The 25,741-nt window shown below is 41.5% G+C and overlaps 1 protein-coding gene across 3 annotated transcripts in view; it reads right to left on the bottom strand.

The window, feature by feature from the left end:
- Positions 1 to 756: 756 nt before the first annotated feature.
- khdrbs1b (KH domain containing, RNA binding, signal transduction associated 1b) overlaps positions 757 to 25,741 on the bottom strand; it is a 26,745-nt gene continuing 1,760 nt past the window's right edge. For 2 of the 3 annotated variants that reach the window (XM_034131055.1, XM_034131056.1), the window contains exons 2-9: positions 24,735 to 24,856; positions 23,223 to 23,339; positions 22,743 to 22,889; positions 19,513 to 19,646; positions 18,202 to 18,442; positions 16,679 to 16,746; positions 15,738 to 15,796; positions 13,925 to 14,265 (exon numbers count right to left, since the gene is read on the bottom strand). In XM_034131055.1, the coding sequence (XP_033986946.1) occupies positions 14,159 to 14,265; positions 15,738 to 15,796; positions 16,679 to 16,746; positions 18,202 to 18,442; positions 19,513 to 19,646; positions 22,743 to 22,889; positions 23,223 to 23,339; positions 24,735 to 24,856 (995 nt within the window). In that variant the 3' untranslated portion in view covers positions 13,925 to 14,158. Of the gene's footprint in view, positions 2,046 to 11,864; positions 11,934 to 13,924; positions 14,266 to 15,737; positions 15,797 to 16,678; positions 16,747 to 18,201; positions 18,443 to 19,512; positions 19,647 to 22,742; positions 22,890 to 23,222; positions 23,340 to 24,734; positions 24,857 to 25,741 lie in introns of those variants that run through there. The other variant, XR_004555929.1, reaches the window with a different exon arrangement.

The following is a 25,741-nucleotide window of genomic DNA, read 5'->3' as shown; positions in this document are numbered from 1 at the left end:
GTTAGCAGCTCATTCCTTAAAACAGAAGCTTCAGATTGATTATAATAAGAGGAAATAGGAAGGGTATATTTCAAGGTTGTTAAGGAAATAAGTTATTGGGGTTATATCTTTTTCTCATCAGCTTAGATTTGTTAGAAAATGTTTCCAACTTTAATCGACTGAATTTATTTGAAAATTCGGCTTACATGAATACTGTGTAATATATTTGAACATGTATATTTAAGGAGTATAATTTAAGACAAGCAGAAGTTTCATTTGTGGGCCATATTTCCTTATACTTTTTGAATTTGCTGAGGCCGTAGTTTGGACACCCCTGATCTATACAGTGTGAATATAAGAAAGAACAGACTGCTTATTACAGTAACCGTCCTTATGCCTCTTCAAAGCTTCTCGTGCAAGAGGAACTCAGCTGAGCCCACTTGATGTCAGCGAGATGATTGGCTCTCTGATGAGCAGCAGCTGATGTGTCTGTGGAGGCTGATTGTCACAGGAATCAGCATGCGATGTTCCTCTCATGGTGTGAATCTGCAATCCAGCTGTCCACCGTATCTGCCCACAGTATTTCCACCTCTCACACACATTTTAACACATCCTCCTCCACACTCTGTCCCCCCCCCTTTAGCACCAGAAAGCCTGGCCTCCTGTCTCTCACCTCCATCTCTTCACCCACCAGATGCCAGCTGACTGCATGGAGGTGGGGACAAACAGCCGCTCCAGCCAAGAGGGAAACAACACAGACTGATTCATGGGGCTTGCTCATTTTCAACTCTACTTTTATTGATCACGGCACAGCAACATTTACTTTCTCTTCCACCCTCCCGCTCTTGACAGTTCATCGATTCCAACAAAGCAGATGGCTTCCACCACCATCACTTATCTTTCATTAGATTATAGGAGACACTGAAATCATTATTTTAGACATAATAGCACATAAAGACTGAAAAATGATCTGTTTTGGATATGGCCTGTTGACGTTTCATTCCAGATGATGGTTTCTATCCTAATATCCAATGTTGCATCCTCTGAGCGGCTAGCTTTTTCAATAAGCTAAATGGAGCCTCTGACCGGCGAATCGGGGCAGATAAATTTGTTTTTAATACAGGAAAGTATAGTTTTGACCTCTAAATGTAACTCTGCACCACAGGCAGCCATAATATCATCAGTGATAATGGCAGAAAATGGCATAGAGGGAATCAAATCAACAGAACATGATGGATGGATGGAGGGTGGTTAGTAATGTCTGTGTTCACCCTCCGTCCTTTCTCACATGCAGCTCTCCGCATCTCGCTCTATTATCATAAATAGATGCTGACGCTGAGAGCAGGCCAGCGTTGGTTTTGAAAGTGTTGCACATTTGCGGAGAGGCTACATGTGAGTACATGCAAATGGGCCGCTGCATTAGCATTTGATATCCTCAGGGCTTGGACAGGCCGTGCTATGCCAAGATGTGGTGGTGTGTGTGAGAGTGAGAGTGTGTGTGTGAGAGCTCGCGGTGAACTCAGCGAGATAGTGATCCACTCTCTCCGGGCATCTTTGCACAGAGTGTAATTTAACTCGGCAATAAGGCATTGGTACCAAATAACACGCAACAAGAATGTAAAACAATTCTAAAATAGATGAAATGCACATGTACACGATTCTGCATGGATTTTGCTTGCCTTGCAGAAAATATCATCACGTCTAATCCCAGAGTTAATAGAAATTAAAGACAATTTCACAGCGTACTATAACAGGAGTGCTCATTTTATGGTGAATTAGACTGGAACAATTACATCTGTTGGAAGAGAGGGTGGTCTGTAGAAGCAGCTTGGCGTCAGTGTGTGTCTGTCAGAATATAACATAATTCAGCATAGAGAAAATGTAGAAAATAGTCCACATGAAATGTCTCTGGGTTTTCTGGGTTCCCAGCTGAGTCTGAGCCACCTCTCCTCCTCGGACACTTTATCAGCTTCATCCTGTGGGTCATTCGGCACCAGAACCCCCCCTTTGGGTCACTCCTCTCGTCCGACCACCTCCTTAATGCTGAGCTGCTCCGTACTTCTTCCCTGCAGAGGAGAGAAATCACAGGAGAGACGTCAGAATCAGAAACAGGTTTATTACGAGGTAGGTTGACACGTACGAGGAATTTGAATACATAAAAGAAAAACAAAAAGAAAAAACACAGATAGAGAACTAGAAAAATATTAAAAATAATTTAAAAAATAGTAATATATAATTTACATAGATGTGGAATGGAAGAAAATATGGAATACAAATCGGCAGTAATAAAAAAAGAAAACAGATAGTGTTGTACATCGGGGTGAGACTCGAGACAAACACACAATATTTCTTCTTTCAGTAAAGCTCCTACCGTCTCAATTTCAAAATATGCCTGACTGTATCTGATAGATTAGACGCATGTATTTTTCCTTAGTATTTCCATTATATGCATTTTATTCTACTTTCCTATATTTCAGTGGCAAATATTGTACTTTTTACGACATGTATTTATCACCCATATTTAGTAGCTTCTTTTGACATATATAAAACACGTGATATGCTGCTTTAAAGGTGGGGTACGTAATTTTGGAGAAACCAGCTAGAGTGCGCTAGAATTTGAAAATACACAACCGGAAAAGATCTGCCACTTCCTCACAGAGCCCCTCCTCCAACACACACGAACGCGCACATGACCAATGAGGGCACGAGATAAGTTTGTGCACAGATGGAAGGCTGACAGGCAGGTAGGCCATCCAGTTATTTTAGCCGGGCCGGCTCAGATGATTGGTCGTGCTTTTTACAGTACTACAGCTTCCACAGATGATATTTATTTATGTATTTGTTGTCAAAGCACTTCAGATATTCATTGCTATCGGGATGTTAAGAGCATTCCATGGAATATAACAACAAGTGTATCTCGAGCCGGTTTCTCAAACTTACCTACCCCACCTTTAAGCAAAGTTCCTACTCCACATCTTCAATTTAAAAAAACTCTTAGTTACTAGCTTTAGTGCCAATTTGAAAACGGAGTACTTTGCTACCTACTATTTCATCATTTCAATTCAGGACTTTTCATTGTAATTGAGTATTTCAAGGCCACAGTATTAATATATTTCGTTAAGTAAAGAGTCTGAGTACTTCAGTTCAATGTTTATGAAAGTTTATATCTGTTAACATGTGTGTTCTGTATGTTATTATGTCGCCAAATAATTGCCAGAAGATCAATCTTACAAACCAAATGACAGCAAGTTAAATAAACGACATTTTGTTAACGCTGCAATTTTTTTACATGTACAGTATTTTAAAAAAGACTAGCCGAAATGTTAATGTATAATGGTCCAAGGTTCAACACCTACTACTATCAATTCATTTCTAGAAATCATCAATTTTATGTTTAGAAAACTAAAGGGGCAATTGTCTGGACACACAGTAATTTTTCCTTACACTCGTCTTATTTCTAAACTTTAAAGGGGACCTATCATGCAAAATGCACTTGTGTACGTCTTTTCTACATGAATATGTGTCCCCGGTGTTCCAGGGAACTCACCAAGTGTCAGAAAACACAACCCTCTCTATTTTCCTCCATACCCAAATCTCTAAAAAAGGGGCTGCAACGGATCTGATAAAAACTGATCCAGATTTGAACACTGTCCTGACGTCAGGACGGTGGCGCTACGGCTATTGGGCCAACTCCACCAATCAGGAGGAGACAGCCACGGCCATTGCCGTTCGAAAGCGCTGGAGACGCTGTAGTACATATGCCAGGCCTGTAGGTGGTGCTGTTCTCACAGAATCTGCCCAGAGCTAAAACAGAGCTAAAAAATGTCAAATTGAGCAAAATGAGGCATGGCTAAAATGCATGATCTGTTAAGTATTTTGAAAAAAAAAAAGTATAAATATGCCTTATATAGGTATGGCCCTACACTATATTATTATAATATAGCATGATAGGTCCACTTTAAGTCACAACTCGTTGTCTACTTTAAAGTCATTTAACGGCAGATAAGAGGTAGCGTTTTCTTTTCCATTTTTGAGCAGTGGCTGTAATAATTCAAAGGTCATTTTCCTGCCAAGTAGCACAGCTCTTCGAGAGAGAGAGAGCAGCAAAGCATTTTGTTAAGTAACACATAATTACTGGCAAGACTTTTGAATTTGGATTAAGTGCATTAATGATTCAATCAGCAGCTAATGTGGTCACAGGTCTTAGTTTTTGAGTATTTGGCAGCACTTATGGACAAAAAGCCAATGAGAAGCCAAAGAGCGGACATATTTGTTTTATAAATCAAGATTTCTATGAAGTCCGGACATGAATCTCTACATAGTTTCATTACTAAATAGTCAAATTCTTCACCAAGGGACTTAAGTGAAAAGATTTCCAAAGCAAGAAGCATTTATTTCTGATATATCTGAAAACTGGCAGTAGTCGAGCTGAAAAACATTCATCAAACAAGTCAGTGACCTTTCCATCAAAAAGCATCTCAGAATGTTCTTTAAAAGCTCGTTATCCAGATGCCCTCGACTGAAATGCCAACGACAGTTCTGTTTCTCAGAGTCTGACCACCGAGCATTACTTTTGGAGGCTTCATTTAACTTTCCTTCCTGCCTTCAAGGCACATACAGGACATCAGAAGAATCCCTCCGACACCTCTCTGCGGCTGCTGGTTCCATTTCGGGAATCGCCAGCCGAGTCCTCTCGTTCCTGTTTTCCGTCTGTCAGAGCGCCCTGAGCAACGGATCCTCATTAGTCACTTTCCCTGAGAACACTCTGACACCGGCGTCGCGTCCCCCCCCCCCCCCCTCGCTCAGACTCGCTGAAGGCTGGCAAGGCCTCACAGCGACTCACTGTCAAGAGGCGACTTACAGGAGCCGGGCAATCATCAGAATCAACCAACCTCTGCATAACGCTTGCAAACTTTCTTTCAATGGAAAATGGGAAAAGTTAGAGAACCATACCAGTGGTTTTGAAGGTTTTAGACCATTACCTACAAATTGTGTCGACTTCACATTTCAGCAGGAGAGGGCTAATCCATCACAGCGGTGGTTTTGTCAGCTGCAAAACGGGACTAAAAAGCCTCTTTAGTGGTGATTTCAGCTGAAAAAGCATTTTTCGAGAACCCAAATATGCACTCCCATGTGTGTATAGCAAACATGAAAATACAGCCAGTAGCTCGTTAGCTTAGCTTAGCTTAACGATGGGGAACAGCTAGCATAATGGTCAGAAAGTGAGGTGTAAACAGTTTAACAGGGAGAATAGTGACAAGACTATTTTGTGATTTGGACCAGTTGCCAGGCAGGGATGTAAATCACAAGTTGAATCACGAGACAATATCATATTAATTATATGAACAACAATTCAGGGAACTTTGATGAATATGAGATGCCTATTTAAACCAACATTTTACATCAACTCACAAAAAGCAAACTCTCATAATTTGACAACTAATATCTGGGCTCTACCAGACATTTAAAATAAAATCTACTATTTTTTAGTAACAATTGACCTCCTCGCGCTCCTATTGGCTAAAGTTCCAACACATTGTACATGATAGGCTAAGGGGCGGGACATCTCTAAGCGGTTGACCAATCACAACAGAGCCGGCCAGCTAACCAATCAGAGCAGACTGGGCTCTGGTTTCAGACAGAGGGTGAAAAGAGGTAAAATAAAGAGCTTTTTGAACATTAAAGAATGGAGACATGTCCCAGTAGAGACACTACATACTGATATACACCTGAACATCAGCAGGAGAGGACTCTTTAAAGTAGAGACACTACATACTGATATACACCTGAACATCAGCAGGAGAGGACTCTTTAAAGTAGAGACACTACATACTGATATACACCTGAACATCAGCAGGAGAGGACTCTTTAAAGTAGAGACACTACACACTGATATACACCTGAACATCAGCAGAAGAGGACTCTTTAAAGTAGAGACACTACATACTGATATACACCTGAACATCAGCAGGAGAGGACTCTTTAAAGTAGAGACACTACATACTGATATACACCTGAACATCAGCAGGAGAGGACTCTTTAAAGTAGAGACACTACATACTGATATATACCTGAACATCAGCAGGAGAGGACTCTTTAAAGTAGAGACACTACATACTGATATACACCTGAACATCAGCAGGAGAGGACTCTTTAAAGTAGAGACACTACATACTGATATACACCTGAACATCAGCAGGAGAGGACTCTTTAAAGTAGAGACACTACATACTGATATACACCTGAACATCAGCAGGAGAGGACTCTTTAAAGTAGAGACACTACATACTGATATACACCTGAACATCAGCAGGAGAGGACTCTTTAAAGTAGAGACACTACATACTGATATACACCTGAACATCAGCAGGAGAGGACTCTTTAAAGTAGAGACACTACATACTGATATACACCTGAACATCAGAGGGAGAGGACTCTTTAAAGTAGAGACACTTCATACTGATATACAACTGAACATCAGCAGGGGAGGACTCTTTAAAGTAGAGACACTACATACTGATATACACCTGAACATCAGCAGGGGAGGACTCTTTAAAGTAGAGACACTACATACTGATATACACCTGAACATCAGCAGGAGAGGACTCTTTAAAGTAGAGACACTACATACTGATATACACCTGAACATCAGCAGGGGAGGACTCTTTAAAGTAAAGACACTACATACTGATATACACCTGAACATCAGCAGGAGAGGACTCTTTAAAGTAGAGACATACTGATATACACCTGAACATCAGCAGGAGAGGACTCTTTAAAGTAGAGACACTACATACTGATATACACCTGAACATCAGCAGGAGAGGACTCTTTAAAGTAGAGACATACTGATATACACCTGAACATCAGCAGGAGAGGACTCTTTAAAGTAGAGACACTACATACTGATATACACCTGAACATCAGCAGGAGAGGACTCTTTAAAGTAGAGACACTACACACTGATATACACCTGAACATCAGCAGAAGAGGACTCTTTAAAGTAGAGACACTACATACTGATATACACCTGAACATCAGCAGAAGAGGACTCTTTAAAGTAGAGACACTACATACTGATATACACCTGAACATCAGCAGGAGAGGACTCTTTAAAGTAGAGACACTACATACTGATATACACCTGAACATCAGCAGGAGAGGACTCTTTAAAGTAGAGACACTACATACTGATATACACCTGAACATCAGCAGGAGAGGACTCTTTAAAGTAGAGACACTACATACTGATATACACCTGAACATCAGCAGGAGAGGACTCTTTAAAGTAGAGACACTACATACTGATATACACCTGAACATCAGCAGGAGAGGACTCTTTAAAGTAGAGACACTACATACTGATATACACCTGAACATCAGCAGGAGAGGACTCTTTAAAGTAGAGACACTACATACTGATATACACCTGAACATCAGCAGGAGAGGACTCTTTAAAGTAGAGACACTACATACTGATATACACCTGAACATCAGCAGGAGAGGACTCTTTAAAGTAGAGACACTACATACTGATATACACCTGAACATCAGCAGAGAGGACTCTTTAAAGTAGAGACACTACATACTGATATACACCTGAACATCAGCAGGAGAGGACTCTTTAAAGTAGAGACACTACATACTGATATACACCTGAACATCAGCAGGAGAGGACTCTTTAAAGTAGAGACACTACATCCTGATATACACCTGAACATCAGCAGGAGAGGACTCTTTAAAGTAGAGACACTACATACTGATATACACCTGAACATCAGCAGGAGAGGACTCTTTAAAGTAGAGGCACTACATACTGATATACACCTGAACATCAGGAGGAGAGAACTCTTTAAAGTAGAGACACTACATACTGATATACACCTGAACATCAGCAGAGAGGACTCTTTAAAGTAGAGACACTACATACTGATATACACCTGAACATCAGCAGAGAGGACTCTTTAAAGTAGAGACACTACATACTGATATACACCTGAACATCAGCAGGAGAGGACTCTTTAAAGTAGAGACATACTGATATACACCTGAACATCAGCAGGAGAGGACTCTTTAAAGTAGAGACACTACATACTGATATACACCTGAACATCAGCAGGAGAGGACTCTTTAAAGTAGAGACACTACATACTGATATACACCTGAACATCAGCAGGAGAGGACTCTTTAAAGTAGAGACACTACATACTGATATACACCTGAACATCAGCAAGAGAGGACTCTTTAAAGTAGAGACACTACATACTGATATACACCTGAACATCAGCAGGGGAGGACTCTTTAAAGTAGAGACACTACATACTGATATACACCTGAACATCAGCAGGAGAGGACTCTTTAAAGTAGAGACACTACATACTGATATACACCTGAACATCAGGAGGAGAGGACTCTTTAAAGTAGAGACACTACATACTGATATACACCTGAACATCAGCAGGAGAGGACTCTTTAAAGTAGAGAGACTACATACTGATATACACCTGAACATCAGCAGGAGAGGACTCTTTAAAGTAGAGACACTACATACTGATATACACCTGAACATCAGCAGGAGAGGACTCTTTAAAGTAGAGACACTACATACTGATATACACCTGAACATCAGCAGGAGAGGACTCTTTAAAGTAGAGACACTACATACTGATATACACCTGAACATCAGCAGGAGAGGACTCTTTAAAGTAGAGACACTACATACTGATATACACCTGAACATCAGCAGGAGAGGACTCTTTAAAGTAGAGACACTACATACTGATATACACCTGAACATCAGCAGGAGAGGACTCTTTAAAGTAGAGACACTACATACTGATATACACCTGAACATCAGCAGGAGAGGACTCTTTAAAGTAGAGACACTACATACTGATATACACCTGAACATCAGCAGGAGAGGACTCTTTAAAGTAGAGACACTTCATACTGATATACAACTGAACATCAGCAGGGGAGGACTCTTTAAAGTAGAGACACTACATACTGATATACACCTGAACATCAGCAGGAGAGGACTCTTTAAAGTAGAGACAATTCATACTGATATACAACTGAACATCAGCAGGAGAGGACTCTTTAAAGTAGAGACAATTCATACTGATATACAACTGAACATCAGCAGGGGAGGACTCTTTAAAGTAGAGACACTACATACTGATATACACCTGAACATCAGCAGGAGAGGACTCTTTAAAGTAGAGACACTACATACTGATATACACCTGAACATCAGCAGGAGAGGACTCTTTAAAGTAGAGACACTACATACTGATATACACCTGAACATCAGCAGGGGAGGACTCTTTAAAGTAGAGACACTACATACTGATATACACCTGAACATCAGCAGGAGAGGACTCTTTAAAGTAGAGACACTACATACTGATATACACCTGAACATCAGCAGGAGAGGACTCTTTAAAGTAGAGACACTACATCCTGATATACACCTGAACATCAGCAGAGAGGACTCTTTAAAGTAGAGACACTACATACTGATATACACCTGAACATCAGCAGGAGAGGACTCTTTAAAGTAGAGACACTACATACTGATATACACCTGAACATCAGCAGGAGAGGACTCTTTAAAGTAGAGACACTACATACTGATATACACCTGAACATCAGCAGGAGAGGACTCTTTAAAGTAGAGACACTACATACTGATATACACCTGAACATCAGCAGGAGAGGACTCTTTAAAGTAGAGACACTACATACTGATATACACCTGAACATCAGCAGGAGAGGACTCTTTAAAGTAGAGACACTACATACTGATATACACCTGAACATCAGCAGGAGAGGACTCTTTAAAGTAGAGACACTTCATACTGATATACAACTGAACATCAGCAGGGGAGGACTCTTTAAAGTAGAGACACTACATACTGATATACACCTGAACATCAGCAGGAGAGGACTCTTTAAAGTAGAGACAATTCATACTGATATACAACTGAACATCAGCAGGGGAGGACTCTTTAAAGTAGAGACACTACATACTGATATACACCTGAACATCAGCAGGAGAGGACTCTTTAAAGTAGAGACACTACATACTGATATACACCTGAACATCAGCAGGAGAGGACTCTTTAAAGTAGAGACACTACATACTGATATACACCTGAACATCAGCAGGGGAGGACTCTTTAAAGTAGAGACACTACATACTGATATACACCTGAACATCAGCAGGAGAGGACTCTTTAAAGTAGAGACACTACATACTGATATACACCTGAACATCAGCAGGAGAGGACTCTTTAAAGTAGAGACACTACATCCTGATATACACCTGAACATCAGCAGAGAGGACTCTTTAAAGTAGAGACACTACATACTGATATACACCTGAACATCAGCAGGAGAGGACTCTTTAAAGTAGAGACATACTGATATACACCTGAACATCAGCAGGAGAGGACTCTTTAAAGTAGAGACACTACATACTGATATACACCTGAACATCAGCAGGAGAGGACTCTTTAAAGTAGAGACACTTCATACTGATATACAACTGAACATCAGCAGGGGAGGACTCTTTAAAGTAGAGACACTACATACTGATATACACCTGAACATCAGCAGGAGAGGACTCTTTAAAGTAGAGACACTTCATACTGATATACAACTGAACATCAGCAGGGGAGGACTCTTTAAAGTAGAGACACTACATACTGATATACACCTGAACATCAGCAGGAGAGGACTCTTTAAAGTAGAGACAATTCATACTGATATACAACTGAACATCAGCAGGGGAGGACTCTTTAAAGTAGAGACACTACATACTGATATACACCTGAACATCAGCAGGAGAGGACTCTTTAAAGTAGAGACACTACATACTGATATACACCTGAACATCAGCAGGGGAGGACTCTTTAAAGTAGAGACACTACATACTGATATACACCTGAACATCAGCAGGAGAGGACTCTTTAAAGTAGAGACACTACATACTGATATACACCTGAACATCAGCAGAGAGGACTCTTTAAAGTAGAGACACTACATACTGATATACACCTGAACATCAGCAGGAGAGGACTCTTTAAAGTAGAGACACTACATACTGATATACACCTGAACATCAGCAGGAGAGGACTCTTTAAAGTAGAGACACTACATCCTGATATACACCTGAACATCAGCAGAGAGGACTCTTTAAAGTAGAGACACTACATACTGATATACACCTGGACATCAGCAGGAGAGGACTCTTTAAAGTAGAGACACTACATACTGATATACACCTGAACATCAGCAGGGGAGGACTCTTTAAAGTAGAGACACTACATACTGATATACACCTGGACATCAGCAGGGGAGGACTCTTTAAAGTAGAGACACTACATACTGATATACACCTGGACATCAGCAGGAGAGGACTCTTTAAAGTAGAGACACTACATACTGATATACTCCTGAACATCAGCAGAAGAGGACTCTTTAAAGTAGAGACACTACATACTTATATACTGAAAAAGAGCCTTCCGGATAGAGCCAGGCTTACTAATAGCGTAGTTCCTTAAATGTGAAACTATTCAAAAAACCTCCTGACTGAGAGTCCATGAATGTTTTAACCAGGAGAGAACCCAAAACAAGTTCTGCTTTCTACAAAGGCAATTAAGTTTTGCAAAAATAAGCTTCCACTCGTTCACTGTGATGGATTACACGTCATGCGAGTTGCTTCATATTGTACAAACTTGAACGGACACTAACGCTGCCTGGAAGAACAAATCAATCTTTAAGACTCGCTGTACGGGAACTGGAAAGGAGTATGTGTTAAAGCGTGCAAAAAGCAGGAGTGTGGTTCTTTAAAAGTGGAAACAATGCGGCGGCGGACCAACCTGAGGCTCTTTTGGTTCTCACGTCAGCAGACTGTCAGTCTCCGGGCGCTCAGTGACCGATAGCTGTGCCTGAAGGAAGGACAAACCCAAAATCAATACCCTGTCTAAAAACAGTGGGAGAAACTAGAGACAGATCATGCAATGTCTACAGGAGAAGATATGCTCATGCAACTCAAGCTTTTTCTCTTTTAGATACAGGCAGAAACCTTTAAATATTACAGTAAGCAACTTTTACACAGCAAATAAAAAAAGTAACAGCAGCTCAACTGTACAGAAGAGATTGACATAGATTTGGCTTTGTTCATTTTAGCAAGAGTTGCATTTACACTATCCTAATGTATTTTGTTAGTACACAGAATAGTTATTTTGGTACATAAAATCCACTACTGTAATGATATTGGAATTTACGGTTTTCTTACTTTTTGTGAGGCGAGTCTTTTTTGTTGCCATGACTGAAATGATATTTTAAGAAACTACGCATTTACCAGCAAGTTTATGTCAATGGATAAACACACTACGAAATTAAACATTTAGGGTTAGGTTACCTTTACAGTGGAGTTCTCTAGGTTATAACCATCCTCTCCATTGCACTGCCATTACTCTGTACTAAAGTAGCCATCGCGCCAGCGTCTTTCATGACATGAAGCCTAGACCTGAATGGTGGTTTGAATTCAGTTAATTTTCAGATGCTATAAAAGCAATTCTCATTAACGGTTACGACCACAGGTAAGAGGATTGAAAAAGTCTTATACATACCCAGGCATTCAATGCTTTAGAACTCTATACACATTAGGAAGCTATCCAGGTTATTTTAGAGGTCTTACCTCTGGGTCCTTTTTAAAAAGTATAGAAAGAGAGAGAAAGAATAAGTTGTGCTCTTTTGATAATCAATCAAGACATCATTTAGTAGGGTTAAAGTCTTCAGACGTCAATACATTCATTTAGATTTAAAATGCGCTTTTGAAGGAGAAACAAATGCAAACACCTACATCTGACGGCTGAAGGTTGTTTAAAAAAAGGCCATTTCAGAATTTTACTAGGACAGGAAACAAATAAGGCAAGTTAAGTTTCATAAAAAACAAACTAAGCTTTATTGACAAACTGCTGCAAAACATCTTTTGGACAGATTTAGTAACCTATTTAGGCAAGCTTACACATGTAGCATAATGCATTTTATGGAGAGGGTACAGATACTAGTGGCAGAATAAGTACAGTTAGGATGTTTTAAAATATGTACAAGAGTTGGGATTGAGCTGCAGGATCCCTTCTCTTTAGAAAGAGAAGACCCATGTGGAGATTTGTGTCCCAATCCTTCTTTCTGCATGCAGTTTATAGAGGACCCGATCACAAAATGAAGACCTGAACCGTTTTTTATTTAACACATTTTGTCTTCAGAGTCTTAAAATTAATTTGTAACATGTATTAACAAATTGAGGATATGAGGACAGTCCATCTCAACAGTGTCTATTAGGGCTATATTTCAAAACTCTACGTACAATGACAAATATTGCTGCCTAAAGTCTAAATGGACAACGTTTTAGGACTATTTAAAAACAAACCATCATCAAGAATGAATTAACATCGATTCTTTAACCTTCACTTAATTTAGGATTTATTTTTTGCGTCTATATTACATAATTCAGAGTTTAAAAGGTCTTTTATTCGGCTATATTAACAGAATTTTGAAATGTAGCCTAAATGGGAATCTGCAACTGACCCTCAACAGATTATTTGTATTTAAAACAATTAAAATGTATTTCTTTTACAAGTTGATAATGAGCCATTTATTCCACTAGAAATTACTACTTACTCCCAAACAGTTAAGAAAATTAAATATCAACAGTGCAAACAAAGCCAGAAGGGGGGGGGGGTTAAAAAGGGTCAGAGGAAGAAAAAAAACACAGCAAAATAAATGTAAAAATGTAAATAAAAAATAACAAAAAGAGGACGCCAACCTCTCCTCTCTAACCGTCTGCAAGATTGGTTTGTTGGAGGGATCGGTGGCGAAAGGTAGGGTGGGGGTGGGGGGGGGGGGGGGGGGTGGGGGGGGGGGGGGTTAAAGTGTTGGGTTTGTGCGACGAAATAGGGAGAAGGGGGGGAGGAAGGTCAAATCTCAAAAAACCAGTTCCGATTTTCAGTTCCCAAATGTGCGCTCTCGTATAAAGTCCAGTGCGGGGAGAAAGACCAAACCAAAGACAAAACGAACAATTACTTTTGTCGGGCTGCTTAAAGCGAGAGCTGCCGTGGGAGACAGGCGGTAGTCATGGCGACGCGTTAAGGTCGGCGCGTCCGCTTCAGTACTGTCGGTACGGGTGCTCCCGGTAAGGCGTCTTGGCACCTCTGGAGGGGGGGGGGGCCTTCCCTGTGGGCGCTCGCTGGGTCCCGTTCCAGTCATCCTGGCCTGGAGAGGACGAAGAAAAAAATACGTTTACAACAAGACAAAATGGAGGATATCTCATACAACCCAGGGTTCATACACTTTTTCACCAATGATTTTCAATGACTTCTCCATGACCTTTACCTAATTTTCCATGACCAAATAAATGACTCTTTCTCAGCGGTTCCACTGAAAATGGTTTATTTGAACATGGAACAGGAGAATAAGGTCTGAAACATGTTGTGCCTATCTGAAACAAATCAAATAGGCTTACTAGCTTCTACACGCTAAAGCAACTAAAATCTCTCACCAGCAAAATACCTCGTCAGTTAAATGCCATTTCACGTTTCATTACTATACAGTATTTATTATCATTATAGTGTTACTATTTCGGCGATTAGATCAAATATAAATTATATTTGATGCAACTTTAGTTACATTTCCATGACTTTTCCAAAACTTTGGGAAAAATATTGTTTCCATAACTTTTCCAGGGCCTGGAATTTGCATTTTGAATTTCCATGACTTTTCCAGGTTTTTAATGACCGTAAGAACCCTGACAACCTTAGGGGGATGAAACACAGTACATTCACTCCAGTTTGAATCAGAATCAGAAACAGGTTTATCACCAGGTAGGTTGACACGTACGAGGAATTTGACTTGGTGTTAAACCAAAATAAAAAAACACAGATAGCGAACTATTTTAACATTAAAAAAATAATAATAGATAAATATAGGAAAATAAAAAATAAGATAAAGCAGTATTTACATTGAAATAGAATGGAATAAAATATAAAAGTACAATGTATTGCATGTTTGTTGATCTGTAAAGCACGCTGGGACAAATGTGATTTGATACTTGGCTTTGTTTTGGTTTAATAGTTTCATTACTGAGTGAGTGAATATTTGAATACCCTAATTTTCTCAATATTTCTACATGTTACTTTTCATTACTACCAAAACACACCGATGTTTGGATGCAGAATGCTTCTTTTAGCTTACTGGTTCTTTAGATTCAGATTCAAATATAACCAAACAAACGCATTTCTATAGGTGAAGTGATCCAGCAGCTCAGACACATTCAAATGAGCTCCACATTTACCAGCTGTCATTATTGCACCAGTAGTCATAATCCAAATCAATATGGACAAACCGCTTCAGGATTTGTTTAAAGACAGTGTTTCTCACCAATAAATATAGCTTGTGTTATAAAAGGTACCTTTGATGATACCAGGCTCTTACTTTGAAATCTGACATCATTTTGGATTATTATGTATAAATCAAATGTTAAGTCCTGCTGAAATATGTCAGATAAGGTGGGGATTAAATCAAGGAAATATGAAAATCAATCAAATACTACAGTATGTGAAAGTACGAATTAAATAGTAATAAAATATCTAGTTAAAAATGTTTTTGTTCATATTTGTATGCACATTTTTATATTCACAGTATAAATTGGGTCATCTTTGTTGACAGAGAATAAGGTTTGTCCTCACCATACGACTCGTACGACTCTGTGCTCTCTCCGTGTCCGTAGTCATAGTACTCTGGCTCTCTGATGGTCAAAAACAGGCAGAGATGAGAGGAAAAAAATCACTTTTAATCTTGAAAAACATGAAGTATCTGCTGAGTGAAATGTCTAGGGGGATGATAATTGGCTTCCATGAATAACATCAAAGCTCTGCTCTGTAGCATGGAGCAGCTTCTCCTAAATAACCCGCTATCCGAAACCATGAAACAAGAAGCAGCGCTGAATTTGTGCCGAGTGGCTAATAAAGTGTTCCTGTGTGTGTGAGGAGCAGGCGATGTGTGTGTGCGCTCGGTGAGGAGCAGGTGATGTGTGTGTGCACTCGGTGAGGAGCAGGCGATGTGTGTGTGCGCTCGGTGAGGAGCAGGTGATGTGTGTGTGCACTCGGTGAGGAGCAGGCGATGTGTGTGTGCGCTCGGTGAGGAGCAGGCGATGTGTGTGTGCGCTCGGTGAGGAGCAGGTGATGTGTGTGTGCGCTCGGTGAGGAGCAGGCGATGTGTGTGTGCGCTCGGTGAGGAGCAGGCGATGTGTGTGTGCGCTCGGTGAGGAGCAGGCGATGTGTGTGTGCGCTCGGTGAGGAGCAGGCGATGTGTGTGTGCGCTCGGTGAGGAGCAGGTGATGTGTGTGTGCGCTCGGTGAGGAGCAGGTGATGTGTGTGTGCGCTCGGTGAGGAGCAGGCGATGTGTGTGTGCGCTCGGTGAGGAGCAGGTGATGTGTGTGTGCGCTCGGTGAGGAGCAGGTGATGTGTGTGTGCGCTCGGTGAGGAGCAGGTGAGGAGCAGGTGAGGAGCAGGTGAGGAGCAGGTGATGTGTGTGTGCGCTCGGTGAGGAGCAGGTGAGGAGCAGGTGAGGAGCAGGTGAGGAGCAGGCGAGGAGCAGGCGAGGAGCAAAGAGACAATGATTCACTCACGCCTGCGGCTGACTGTAGTAGCTGTCGTAGGACTCGTAGGCCGTGTCTGTGTAGCTCTCATCGTAGCCCTGGAGAGGAAACAAGAGGTTTAGGGAGAGGCTTCTTCATGAATCATGAATGTCAAGATGCCCCCAAAGAACTACACTAACACAGACAAGCCCCCCCTCATGTCTCCAGCATCCCAAATCACTTATTTCTGTTTTGACGGACGAGCAATTCAGAGCCAAGAACAATCTTATTCAGAGGAGACCGTGATGGAGAGGATTACACATTTCTCTACAGGAAGCTCTCCTTCTGCCTGTTGCACTGCCTATCCCTCATACGTCCTTTTATTTCTTCAAGTTAACAGATATCTTAACTTTTAGCACAATTAATCAAGTTTGAATCAACATTCAAATCTCAAGGCACTGTTTGTTACAGGCAACATATGTGTAAATCTTATTCTGAAATAAGTTTTGTGGTGTTTGGACTTAATAAAATATCTTTGTTTTGTAAAGGTCCTCTTAAAAAAGGAATCACACCATGATCATTTTAATGTATTCTTCAATTATAATGAGATATATGATTCAAAACAAATCAATTACTTCCAAAAATCATTTCTCAATATCTGTCAAACTAATTGCAATTAGTATTTCTTTTACAAATCACCAGGCCATAATAAAAAATCTTATAATCATGCTAAGGACATTAACATATATCCAAAACATATACATCAAGCCACCTTGTTAAGCAGTATTTACATTGTTACCCCTAGATTCCACCGGGTCCGTCTGCGGCGCGTTACGGGCGCGTTACGGGAGCGTTACGGGCGCGTTACGGCTGCGCCGCGGTGCTCACGGCGATCGCGGCCACTCTAGTCAATGGGTGCTATTCCACCACACGCGGCGCGTTACGGCTCAGAAGCGGCTCGGCGCAGGGCTCCTCTAAAATTAGGATTGAATCCTATTTTTGTCGCGGCGCAGCCGTAACGTAAGGTCGGGCAGGCAGGAAGTGGAACGTTCAGAGCATATATAGCATATATATATATACACACACAAACTCATTGTGCAGACCCTATCCCTCCGTAGTCTTTCAAGTAGGAGGAGAAATGCCAGCGTTCTCCTCCGGTTTACAGGCACTGTGTAAATTATATATATAGAGTAATTATGATGATGAATGCATTTTTTTTACCACTAAAATACAGCAACACATCTTTGATTCATGTCGTTTATAACTGGAATATTACAGTTATTATTAACTTTGTCTGTACAAAGTAGCCTGTCCAGGAAATATGCCCAAATCAACAAAAACTGCGAGCCGGCAGGCAAGACGCTCCGCTTCTGAAATGCTTCTGAAACGCGCCTGGTAGGGTATGACGCCGGAGGAGGCCGGACCAAAACCGCAACGCGGCGCAGACGGACCCGGTGGAATCTAGGGGTTACTCTACCTATTTTCTATAAAGTGAAGATTTGTTTACCTACTTGTGATGCTCTGATAGAATAACTGTATGCTGTTGAAAAAACCCAATAAACAAAGTTACTTACATATTCCTCGTAGCCCTCAGAGGCTGCAGTGGGGGTGTGCTGGTGGGGGGGTGGGTGTGCCATCCTGTGGGGGGGTCCTGCAGCTGGGGGTCTGGCTCGGGGTGCTGATGCTCCTCTGGAGGGTGCTGCTGGGGGTCCTCCTCGCCCCGATGGGACCCCCCTCACTGCTCCACCTCTGGGTGGGCCGCCTCGAGGTACTCCTCCCCTGGCAGGAGCTCCACGAGGAGGCATCCCCCGACCCCTGGGGAGCAGAACACTGAGGTCAATTATGTTCCTCTACTTACTTCAGGATTTAGGGAATATGTAGACCTGACATGCTAAAGGAGCAGTGTTTGGGATTTAGTGCCATTTAGTGCTCAAGCTAACAAACATACCGATCTTAAAGGTGTGGTAGGTAATTCACTTCAGAAACACTTTTTGTTATATTCCATGGAATGCTCTGAACATCCTGATAGCAATGAATATCTGAAGTGCTTTGACAATAAATACATAAAGAAATATCATCTGTGGAAGCTGTAGTACTGTAAAAAGCACGACCAATCATCTGAGCCGGCCCGCTAAAATAACTGGATGGCCTACCTGCCTGTCAGCCTTCCATCTGTGCACAAACTTATCTCGTGCCCTCATTGGTCATGTGCGCGTTCGTGTGTGTTGGAGGAGGGGCTCTGTGAGGAAGTCTGAAGGAAGGGGCAGATTTTTTTCGGCTGCGTTGTTTCAAATTCTAGCGCACTCGAGCTGGTTTCTCCAAAATTACATACCCCACCTTTAACTTAAAATTATTTAAATTTGTTTGTTAAATTCGGCATCATGTAAGTTGCGCTGACAGGTCCACACACTGCTTCCCCGCAGCGAGGCTCCCCCCCCCCCCGTTGATAATTCACGATCGTCGGCACGCTGATAAATTATTTTTTTTTTAATGGCACTTCATATCAAAAAGGTTGCCGACCCCTCTAACGTGTGACATGTAATGTAATGTTATGATAAGGAAACACATAAATCGACTGTTTAGGTGGCATTTTCCATTCTTTTGTGTGACAGGCAATTGATTTAGATTACTCGATGTTCCTTCAGCTACCAGTACTGTCTCAGTGATTCAAAAGTATTTAATGCTTACCTTGGAAACAGACAATAACACAAAAGGTTGAATACAGAGAAGCCTTCAGCCTCACTCAGCATTATCATTCAAACACAGACACTCTTTGTATCTCTCCAGTGACCTAGCAGATGGTATATGAGAAAACCGGCGTCTGTGTATGTGTGTATGTGTGTGTGTGTGTGTGTGTGTGTGTGTGTGTGTGTGTGTTTCCTCACCTGTGTGCTCCACCAGGGGGGAGTCCACGGCCCCTGACCGGAGGGCCCCCTCTGCCTCTGGCCCCGTGATCCTGGCCTCCGTTCAGGTAGCCCATCTCCAGGAACTGCTCTTGGCAGATATCATCCATCATATCCTACACACACACACACACACACACACACACACACACACACACACACACACACACACACACACACACACACACACACACACACACACACACACACACACACACACACACACACACACACACACACACACACACACACACACACACACACACACACACACACACACACACACACACAGAGAGGGTTAGAAACTAGGGCCACATGACATGGGAGAAGTGGAATGAAAAAGCAAGAATGTGAGGCAGTGTGGAAGAACGAGCGATGAATAAAAGAGCAAAACACAATTACAGAGCTGCTCACAACACGACCCCCCCCCCCCCCACACACACACACACCCCCCCCCCCCTAATGGCTAACAGAGCGAGTGGAGGAGAAAGTCTCAGTGACTCAGTGTTAAAGAGAAGGGGGGCGGCAGGGGGGTTTTAGTGGATGTGGGAGTTTGGAAAGCATCCATCCACACTCCTGAGCCACTCCGTCATGCACAAAATGTAAATCTGTTCTCCCTGCCCTTCTTGACGAGCCTGGTGAGATTGCATCAACTTATTATCATCTGCAAAAAAAACAATAACTGGGGGGGAATTAACGAAGCGGTCCGTCTGAGCGACAGAAATCCAGTAACACGATCCAACACTTCTTCGGAGAGCGATCGCACCGTAATTTAATTTATTATTTCCCAGAAATCAGAGCTCTAATGACAGGGAAAAAGAAGATTGTGAAAAACTAGAATATGAAGCGCGGACTTTACATTTATCTGCAGCCTAAGCAAACAGCAGCGACTCAGATATTCATCAGTGAGACTGCAAGGTGACACTTTACTCATCAAGGTGTTCAGAGGAATCTAGTTTCTTCATATATTGCATTAAGTAGAAAAGATAAAAAATAACTGTCAATGTGCTTCATACAGCATCAAGGCTCTGCTTGTGCATTTACATTGGCAGACATACAGGTATACAGATGAAGAATAGAAGAGTCTTATGGAATACCTGAGGGGGCAGGTAATACATAAAACATAACATAGGCAGATCAAATCCACCCAGTTTTCTGAGTCATTTATTCAAATATGGCCTGGTTTCAAATGAAGGACGTCAAACCTGACAGATTATGGCTTTAAGTTGTCACGACAGGTTCTGCAGGGGACGGCTTTTTACTGCCTATTCTTCCTATAGCACCCTCTAATTAAAAAAGAACTTGTCCTGCTTTGGCTGGAGCCATCGACAGAGCACTGTGGGCTTCAGCCAGGCTTTGTTGGCCCGTGATCAAGAATCTCTCAGCACAAAACGGATAAAATAAGCGTAGGCCGCGCCGGGTGAAATACACCACGGATCTGTCTGGGAAACTTACATCCCCACGCTGAGTCTCCTCGCTCCCTGAGGAATGAGACTCAGTGATGGACAGACAGGAGGAACGCTGCCAACAAGATGACTCCTGTTGAGCTGATCTTCTATTAGATGTACAGTGTTGTTAACACAAACAAGCTATCTAACACAAATCAAATGTGGCTTAAAGAGTCCTATTGTGCTAACTTTCAGGTTCATATCAGTATGTAGTGTCTCTACTTTAAAGAGTCCTCTCCTGCGGATGTTCAGGTGTATATCAGTAGGTAGTGTCTCTACTTTAAAGAGTCCTCTCCTGCTGATGTTCAGGTGTATATCAGTATGTAGTGTCTCTACTTTAAAGAGTCCTCTCCTGCTGATGTTCAGGTGTATATCAGTATGTAGTGTCTCTACTTTAAAGAGTCCTCTCCTGCTGATGTTCAGGTGTATATCAGTATGTAGTGTCTCTACTTTAAAGAGTCCTCTCCTGCTGATGTTCAGGTGTATATCAGTATGTAGTGTCTCTACTTTAAAGAGTCCTCTCCTGCTGATGTTCAGGTGTATATCAGTATGTAGTGTCTCTACTTTAAAGAGTCCTCTCCTGCTGATGTTCAGGTGTATATCAGTATGTAGTGTCTCTACTTTAAAGAGTCCTCTCCTGCTGATGTTCAGGTGTATATCAGTATGTAGTGTCTCTACTTTAAAGAGTCCTCTCCTGCTGATGTTCAGGTGTATATCAGTATGTAGTGTCTCTACTTTAAAGAGTCCTCTCCTGCTGATGTTCAGGTGTATATCAGTATGTAGTGTCTCTACTTTAAAGAGTCCTCTCCTGCTGATGTTCAGGTGTATATCAGTATGTAGTGTCTCTACTTTAAAGAGTCCTCTCCTGCTGATGTTCAGGTGTATATCAGTATGTAGTGTCTCTACTTTAAAGAGTCCTCTCCTGCTGATGTTCAGGTGTATATCAGTATGTAGTGTCTCTACTTTAAAGAGTCCTCTCCTGCTGATGTTCAGGTGTATATCAGTATGTAGTGTCTCTTCATGTCTCCAGGCTTTAATGTTCAAAAAGCTCTTTATTCTTCTCATACTGCCTGTGCTGCTGCACCTCTTTTCACCCTCTGTCTGAAACCAGAGCCCAGTCTGCTCTGATTGGTTAGCTGGCCGGCTCTGTTGTGATTGGTCAACCACTTAGAGATGTCCAGCCCCTTAGCCTATCATGTACAATGTGTTGGAGGGATAGCCAATAGAAGCACAAGTGTTACATAGTGATGTCACTCTGTTCCAGAAGTAAACAAAGGAGTCCAATAACACACTACAAGAGAGGGAAAACCCCCAAAAGCACAATAGGCGTTAAATTGCAATTTTTCAGGCATTCTTTTCCCATTTATAATTAATATTTAATATTTGATAAACCAAATAATTCATCATGAATCTATTGGCACTGCAGATTACATTTATAATAAGTGTTTCATCGTAGGGCTAAATGGAAAACCCACTAATCATTTGGCATTGAATTAATCACATCTTTAGCAATTTTTGCCGGTACAGTTTTCAAAGGCAAAGATAAGCTTTGATTTATATCTTTAGAATATTAAAGCTTTGTCGGACTAATTTCAGCACATTAGCATTTATTAACTTGTGATGGGTGTGAGTCAATATTGTTGACATTTTACAGTCTACGTGATGAATTAAATGGGGTTTAATGAATTGTAAGGAATATGTGTTCGATGCAGCAGCTACCAAAACGTCAACAGAAACACAGCACAACAGCAGAGAGGGACTCACAGGAAACAGGAACTTCTTGACCTCCTCCATGGCGTGGGCCATGCGCAGGTAGGCCTCGGGCACGGGGGCGAACACCTCGATGAACACGTGCAGCTCCAAGGACAGGTGGGAGTATTTGGGCTCGCCGGCTTTCCTCAGCCCCTCCTCCTGAAACCAGACAACATCACATCAGAGTCAGAGAGGCAGAGCAGCTAAGTCAAATGAATTATGCAAGGAGTAGTCACATTTCATCGGCATCAGAGGGCATCAAGCACAGGTGTGGTGTTCCCTTCCTTTGTGTGGATTAATAATTGCATCAAAGTGGAGGAAAACTGTTTTAACGGGAGTTCCTGAAGACTCCAGATGTGCAGAGTGTGAATGCCCTTGGCCAGTTCACACCATCTGCCTGACATCGCTGTGAACTACAGGCCAGATGTGTTTTGGCTCCAGGTACAAGTGTGTAGCACCAGATGTGTGTGTGTGTTTAAGAAAGTGCACTACCTTGGATTTGTCTCTCATGGATCCTTTGCCCAGCACCGAGATCTTGGCCCCGGTCTCTTCTTGCAGACGTTTGATCGTGTTGCCCTGAGGTCCCAGAATCTTCCCCACGAAATTGAACTAATGGCAAAACAAAGCAGGGAGAAATTAGCCTGACAGTCAAAGCAGCGGTGAGTTTAACACCCGGAGCGAAGGAGCACGGTGTCAGGGCGGCGTGTTGCTCCTGCTGCAGCTTTAAGTAGTGGATTTACCGGAGAAGATCAATAAGATCCCTGAAGGCTGCAGCACTGTCCCTCTCTATTCACTACATTCATTCAATAACTAAAACCCTGCATGTTTGTGCGTGTTTAATCTTTAAAGAAACTCATTACAGTGTGCATATGTGAGCCACAATTAGCTAAAGAGTTGCCTTTAAGGAAGCAATTCCTCCTGGAGTTGTGAAAGTAATCTGAAACCACTCATGAGCTTTGTCTCTCCTGACACTGGACTGATGTTCCGACTCAAACTAAGCTCGTCAAACTAAGCCGGGCTTCAGGAGATCAGAAGGCTGTCTTACTGCACAGACCAGACACCTACAGCGTATTGATCTGAGGCTGGAGACCAAGCAGCGTCTATGCCTCCTATTCTGCTTTGCATCCGGTAGAAATGTCAACTTTTGTACTTAAAAAAGTACGCTGAATAGTCAAAAGTATACGACAGGATTTAGACAGCCACAATATCAACATAGGTCACTTACAATCATGCAAATACATTCTACAACATGCAGAAGAAGCATCATGCAACTAGCAATCTGTGCGTTTTACAGGAAAGTTGCAACGATTAGCCAACAAATTAATCTACAGAAAATTAATAGCCAACTATTTTGATAATTAGTTCATCATTAAAGTCGTTTTTCATGCGGAGAATTCGGTTATTAGCCTCTCAAATGTGAACAAATGTTTCTCTGCTTTGTATTACATTAAACTGAATATTTTGAAATGCCTTAAGACATCCCTCTTGATTTATGACATGTATTGACCAATAATCAATTGAGAAAACAATCAGCAGATTAATAAATACATTGAAAATAATGGTCAGTTGCAGTTGTACTTCTCCAACAACATAAACCATCGTGCAAAAATCAATGTAGTCAGAAGTGAGAGCCAGATATAGATCAAATGATATATGAATCAATACACCTGAGGGTGAAGTCAAGTAAGATTTCACATTGAATTAAAACATCTTCACAGGATCCAATCTCCTGCACACGGTAGGCAATACAATCGCTCTCCTATCCATAGTGATAATAACATTTTGATCCTTTTGAGGATATTTTAAAACACGCCAGAATCTGCGATAATTCTTCTCTGCAGTTTAGAGATCAAGGTTAGGAGGAGTCATTTGAGACTCCACAGTAACCCCGTGGCTTTGTGTAATTGAAACCTGGCTGCAGGATAAATTAAATAAAAAGGTTCACGGTGAAAGGAGACGAAGAAGAAGAGGAGGAGAGACGAAGAAGAAGAAAGACAGGCTCACCTTCGGGTACTGTTTGACAGGTATGAGCACTCGTTCCTTAAGTTTGATGTTCTTTGTTGTGAAAAGGTCCATGTAGTCGTCCGCCTCCTTTTTAGTCTCGTCTTTCTGGAGTCTATCAATTTCTAGAAAGGATGGGAGAGGCATCGTTTCAGACAAAGTGTTCATGCAATAGAACAGGATCAAAGTACAAGGAGGATTGATCAGCACTTTCAGTAAGTATTGACTGAGAGATGTGCAGGTGAAACAATCTTAGTGTCTAGGCTCTAACTTGGCCAGATTTTGCAACAAAAAAAGCAGCTATTTGAAGACACACAAGTTACTTTTAATAGATGTTTTTTCAGTATCGTTAACATCCAAAAAAAGCCTGGTTTTAACAGAGACAGCTGGACAGATTTTGACCGACAGTCAGAGTTTAAAGAAAGCCTGGTGCTTTCAATAAAACACAAGTTTGTTTGTTTTTCATTCAGCAGGTTTTTCTGAACTCCCTAAATAGAGATGAAACAGGTCATTAGTCGATAATCTGGCAATCAATAATTTCAGCTCTTCGTCAAGCAAAACTCCAAACAGTCTCTGCGGCTAACATAATAATATCTTTGGGTGTTTTGCTGCTGATCTGAAACATAACACACCTTTGGATCTGTTAACTTGTGATTAGGTCTTCAAAAATATCGATAATGGTGTGATGTCTGCACATCGAACTGTTCCAGAAAGACTGATATTGCACATTTGAGTTAGTTAAAAACGAGTAGCGCTAGAATACAGCCTTTTGAAATGTTACATTCTTGCCTTGTGTGTTTAATTCAATGTATTTTTCCACAATAGGATGTAGGGAAATAATGTGCTTCTTTGTTTTAAATAATACAACAAGCAAGTTGGGTCAACAAGCAGCAGAAAAGGCAGAACTAAACCGCATCGATTGGTTATATATCTTCCAAACATGTTATTATTGTGATATTGAACCCAAATAATCGCATCTTTTCCTCCTATTGTGCAACCCTATAATCGTC

The sequence above is a fragment of the Trematomus bernacchii genome, unplaced genomic scaffold, assembly GCF_902827165.1.
Source record: "Trematomus bernacchii unplaced genomic scaffold, fTreBer1.1, whole genome shotgun sequence".
Classification (NCBI taxonomy): Eukaryota; Metazoa; Chordata; class Actinopteri; order Perciformes; family Nototheniidae; genus Trematomus; species Trematomus bernacchii.
This window is presented reverse-complemented; position numbering and strand designations above follow the sequence as displayed.